Source organism: Penicillium waksmanii (genome assembly GCF_028829765.1).
Source record: "Penicillium waksmanii strain IBT 27052 chromosome Unknown utg000007l:1.0-4314555.0:1.0-4317578.0, whole genome shotgun sequence".
NCBI lineage: Eukaryota > Fungi > Ascomycota > Eurotiomycetes > Eurotiales > Aspergillaceae > Penicillium > Penicillium waksmanii.
In genome coordinates this window covers 1,912,636-1,918,301 of record NW_026643253.1, presented here as the reverse complement: position 1 = coordinate 1,918,301, position 5,666 = coordinate 1,912,636, and the positions used below count along the sequence as shown (strand labels likewise).

The window sequence follows — 5,666 nt, the reverse complement described above, 5'->3', positions numbered from 1 at the left end:
TTCCCCACGGTCCTGTGTCCTGGTTAAAACCACTCGAGCAGAAAGCTCTGGTAAAAGAAATCACCCATCTATTCGTTAAAACCTGAGACTTCAAGGCCATGGCAACATGAGTGGTGACCGGTCTAAAAGCCTTTAAAGTAATTTCCAATAACTACGAGGGAAAATAACTTGAAATACATTCAAATGCGCACTTTGGTAATAGCAACTTGCACTACTAGTACATCAGATCAGGTTAGGTCAGTACAGCGCTCGATAATCGCAGGGTCCCATGGTCAGTAGTTGCATATCGGGGTATTTATGCCGGTAGAAAAGAGTACCTTAGGTATAGTATAGTGGCACAGCAAAGGTTCCAACCCCTTGTTGGCCGTCCTGGTCTCCATCTTCCTAATGGCGGACTAGTAGCTACCTAAAACGGATTGGGGTTGCCAATCTATTCTATCTCAGGGAGCTACTAATCTGCCATTAGAAGGGGGTCAATAACAGTGGTGGGCAATAGGGGCCAGGTAAAATACCCCGATATACAACTACTGACCACCTTGCGCTTATCGAGCGCCGTAGGTCAGTAAGAACCTACTCAATTGTTCAAGCTTCTACTAATGCCTACTAGTGAGTAAAAATATGGAGCTCTGGTGAAAATCGAAAAGACAAAAACTTTTTGTTTCATGGCTGGCAATCATAAAGTTCTAAAAAATAGAGAGATGCATATCTACCAAAAGAGGCAATAAAAAAAGAGCAAAGGGGGGGGGAGGAAAACCCAAAAACGCCGTCTATAAGATCTTCCCATGCAAAATTTCAAAAAAGCCCCAAAAATAAAAGGCAGAAGCCAGAGGCATGACAAAGTATGCAAAAGGAAATACAACATCAGCAGGATATCCATTACGCATCATTCCATTCCTTCAATATATTCAGGTTCAGGTTCGTATTCGGAGTCGGTTCACGTTCATTTAGGCCTCGTCGTCAGTGTCGACGGGCTTGGGTGTACCCTTGGGAGAGTTGAGCTGTGGAGTAGCGTGTTAGCGGAATGGTAATAAACAATGGCTTTAAAGGTGTCAGGGAAGAAACATACCCATTCAATGTGACGGAGACGACGGCGAACCTCGCGATCCTTCTGCTGAGCGCGGGTCATCTTCTTCTTCTTCTTAGCACGGAACTTCAGGTCACCGCCATCCTCAGCGCCAGAGTTGACAGCCGAAGCAGCAGCGCTGGTGGCGGCCGAGGCAGCGGCAGAGACGCCGGCGGGGGTACCAGGGGCGGAGGGAGAGTTGGCAGCGCTATCCTCGAAACGGTCGAGGCTGATGGCAGTGTTGGTGCGGCTGACGACGCGGCCGTCGGCAATGTGCATCTGCTCGGGGCAGAGGGCACCGACGAATTCTTCGTTGTGAGAAATCATCACGACACCACCCTTGAAGTCACGGATAGCGACGGCGAGACCGCCGAGCGAGTCACGATCCAAGAAGTTAGTAGGCTCGTCAAGGACCAGCAAGTGGGGGTTGTTCCACATGGCACCAGCAAGGACGACCTTGACCTTCTGACCACCGGAGAGACCGGAGATCTCGTTGTGGTTGGCAATCTCGGGATCCAGACCGACATCCTCGAAGTGCTTGGAGATGGTCTTGGGGTCGAGGATACGGTAACCCAGACCCTCACGCGAAGCCTCGTGATCGTCGAACTCTTGCACCATCTTGGTGAAGCCCCGGGCAAGCAGAGTCTCGCGGGAGATCATGGTGTTGTACTTGGGGAGGAGGCCGACCCACTTGACCTCGTACTGGAAGGTCTTCTTGTACTTTTGACGACCGATGAGGGTGTCGATGCGGCGGGGGCCACGTCCATCACCAAGATCAATGGGGGTCTCCAGCTGCTTCTTGTCCTCCTCGGTCAAGATGCGGGTCTGCTTCAGGAAGACCTCGCGATCGTCACCGTTGGCGTAACGCCACATGATGTACTGACTGGGGGTCTTCTCGAGATGCATCTCAACGTGCTCCAGGGCGTGCTGCTTAATGTAACCAATACGCAGGTTGGGGTGCTTCTCGACCTTGCCGCCCTGGGGAATGGTCTCACCAGTCAACATCTTGATGAAAGTGGACTTTCCGGCACCGTTACCACCGATGACGGCGACACGGGATGAAAGGGTCAGAGAGAGAGAGGCATCCTGGAGAGAAGGCTTGGTGGCCCCAGGGTAGGTGTACGAGCAGTTGGTCATGCGGAGAATGGCGCGGGTGTTGGACTTGATACCGGACAGAATACCGGGAGCGGGGAACTTGAACTGCACGGTGGAGGCAGACAGAGTGTAGTAGCTCTTGCCCTCGGGGTTGACCTTGACGAAATCGGCAAGGTTACCGGGGTAGTTGACCAGCTTCTTCTGCTCGTAGTGGTAGATGTCGGTGCAGACCTCGTCAAGGAAGCCGGAGTCGTGAGAAACGATCAAGCTGGTGATGTCAGTGTGTCTCTTCAGGTACTCTTGCAGCCACTTAACGTTGGCAACATCCAAGTGGTTAGTAGGTTCATCAAGAAGCAAGACATCGGCCTTGAGAAGCATGGCACGGGCCAGAGCAAGCTTCATCTTCCAACCACCGGAGAGGGAGCCGACAGGCTGGGACTGGCGACCCTCGGGGCCATCGGTGAAGCCGAACTCGGTCAAGACGCTGCTAATGTGCTCCTTGCCCTCGCCAGCAACTGCGGGGTCCTTGGCAACATACTCCAGGATGCTGAGATCAGCATCCTCACCCTGGTTGTGCTCGACGAAGCAGGTGCGGACCTCCTCGGGGGGGAGGGAAACCCTCCAGCTTGTCGTTGGCGATACTGCGCATCAGGGTCGACTTTCCGGCACCGTTGCGACCGCAAAGACCGTAGCGGTGGCCCTTGACAAGACGAAGGTTGGTGTGCGAGAGCAGGAGCATACCACCGTACGCAAGGGAGAAGTTGGCGTTAACGATGACAATCTCATTGGGGTCGGCCTGAACAGGCTTGCCGAACTTGCGCTCATCCTCCTCGGTGAAGTGAGTCTGGACGGCAGTGGAGATAGCCTCAATGCTATCCTCTGCAAGCAGGCCGCGGAGGTAGGGGGTAATGTTGGAGGGGATGCGGTCAAGCATGCGGGCGTTGACAGCCTCACGAACCATACCAGCGACATAGTTCTTGGTGAGGTCGTGGAACTTGGCATCGCCGAAGCCGATGAAACCTCCCTGTTCCTGGATCTTGGGGTTCAGGACAGCGAGGACCTCCTCGGGAGTAGTCTTGGTGACGGAGCCGGAGGCAACATCCTTATCGGCCATAGCCTTGTCCATGACATCGAGAGCACGGGTAGCCAGCTCACGGACCTCGGGGAGAGAGGCACGGTTCACGACATTCTGAACACCAGGTTGCAGCTTGGGCAGGAAAGTACGGGCCTCAGCGGGGTCGTGGACCAGCTTGGTCAAGTTCTCGACGACAACAACGGTCTGGCGGAGAGTTTCTTGGGGAGTAGTGGGGTCGTTGAGGGATCGCTCGAGCAGAGGAGTGAGGAGGGCGAGCACAGGGGAGGTGACAATAGCGACGAAGGTGGTCTGGGAAAGAGCGTGAATGGCCTTCTGGAGAGTCTTGGCCGATGGCTGCTCCATGGTCTGGATGAGCAGGGGGATACGGGGAGCGACATCGTCGTTGGAGAGCAGAGTGGTGAGAGCATTCATCGACTTGGTCGACTGCTTGGCCACCTCGCTCTTCAGGTCGTGCATGCCGTTCTCGACGATGGGGATCAGCTCCTTCAGGGTCTTGCCGAGAGCCTCGCGCAGGACATCCTTCTCGCGCTCTTCCTCCAGGGAGCCAGTGCCCATTTGGGCGCCGACGGCCATCTTCTCGAGGAGAGAGTAGCCACCGACGAATCCTTGCCATTTACCGCTGCCCTTGCTCAGGTAGTTCTCCAGAGCTGGGATCAAACCGTTGACCTTGGCCTCCGGGCTGAGGCAGGCGTACAGAGCATCGACGGCGTATTGAGCGGCGTCGCGGACCACGGCGCCCTTGTCGGCCAGGGAATCCAAGACGACATTCAGCAGAGCCTGATCTTGGAGAAGGAAAACGGCCTCACTGAGAGGGAACTCGCGGGGGAAACGCTCAAAGAGGGCACCGATGATCAACATGGCACTCTCACGCTTGGCGCCGTTCTTCTTATCGACAGCGGCCTTGCGGGCCTCAGCGACGACATTGTAGTTGACGAGACCGGCAGTACCGACACTCTGAATGAGGAGGTTGGCGAGGGCATATGCGCCATCGAGGGAGACTTGGGAAGACTCGGATGTGAAGATTGTGTTCAGGAGAGAAGAAATCTCTTCGGTGGTGGGGGGAACCCCGGAGGCAGATTTGGCGACAACGGTCGGCATGGTGGGGGTCTCAGAAGGAGATACAGTGTGTGGCATGGTCTCCTGTGAGTCGCGACTCGAATCAATCGAGAATCTCGCGGGGGGTATCTGGGTATCTAGGAAAGAAGAAAAGAGAGAGGGGGGATAGACCCGCGATGCTGATGATAGTGGCGGGGCGGGGCAAACCGGGGGCCCGAGGGGAAAATAAAGAAGCGAGCAGGAAAAGACTAGCTCAAGATGCGATTTGCAGATATTTTTGCAAAAGCGCAAGGCCACACAAACAACCACCAGAAACAGGGAAACTGTACAAAGAGAGGAGAGTTGAAGGGGAAGAAAGGAGAGATGCAACAGTGTTCAGAGTGTCCAGGCCAGCCCCCAAGCGGTGCTTACAATTTTTTTTTTTGTTTGGGGGGCGACTAGCCAATCAGCCAATCACGTTCCTCCCGATTGCAGGACACAGCGCATGGTCTAACCGCATTAGGCTTATCAGTGTTTGGCGGTGTGAAGGGGCAAATCATTACTCAGCTGGGGAGACCGGACGGTGTAGACTGGCAGAATAAATGTCAGCTGATGGTGCCTGACTGCCTGACTGCCTTGCAGCCTTGCAGCCTTGATGCCTTTGTGCCTTTGTGCCTTTGTGCCTTTCTGCCTAGATGAACCAGAGTGAGCTTGAAGGTGTTGTTTACTAGACAGCACACAGCCAGTGCGTTAAATATCCAATTTCTTACTTCAGTCAAGTGCCTCCATCACGCGCATCTTTCAATCCCATTTCCTTGCCAATGTTGAAAGACAGAGATATATATTACTAGTCTCGACGGATAGCATGACTATTAATGTCTGGACGAGATGCTTCCAACGGCCGCTGTCCCGGTACCAGTGCCAGTGTGATGATTACACTGGAGTTAGTAAGTACTATTAGTACTGAGTACTGAGCAAGCTCATCCCAGAGCTGCTGCTAGTGCTGGTACGTCATAAGAGCTTACATTATCACAAGCATGTGTTCTACCCGCGGACTCGGTCGGATGGGCGACCTACAGCCCTAGCGGTACTAGTACTAGTAGTACTTTAATTCTGCCCTAGAACCATACATCCCTCACCGAGATTCTCTTTATTATCATCCGACTTCGCTGCTTACAACTTCTACAGGTGTTCCGCTCCCCCTCGGCCCCGAGGTTATAGGCGGGTAGCGGTTATCGGTAGCAGTACATACTCCGCGGAGACAGAACAACACTTTACTACACCTATGATGGGAGCAACTGGCTATTATTTAGATTCCATCTAGATTGCGAAAGATAATAGCATAATTACTGCCAGTGCCAGTGCCAGTGCCAGTGC

General features: G+C 53.8%; 1 protein-coding gene across 1 annotated transcript; it reads right to left on the bottom strand.

Moving 5' to 3' along the window:
• Positions 1-944: 944 nt before the first annotated feature.
• N7481_007539 (putative mRNA-nucleus export ATPase (Elf1)) lies at positions 945-4,352 on the bottom strand (the record flags this gene model as incomplete). The annotated part of the gene is given in 3 exon segments (XM_057266758.1): positions 945-998; positions 1,067-2,705; positions 2,725-4,352. The coding sequence occupies 3 exon segments, from the start codon at positions 4,350-4,352 to the stop codon at positions 945-947; spliced, it is 3,321 nt and encodes a 1,106-aa protein (XP_057120959.1).
• Between the last annotated feature and the right edge of the window lie 1,314 nt (positions 4,353-5,666).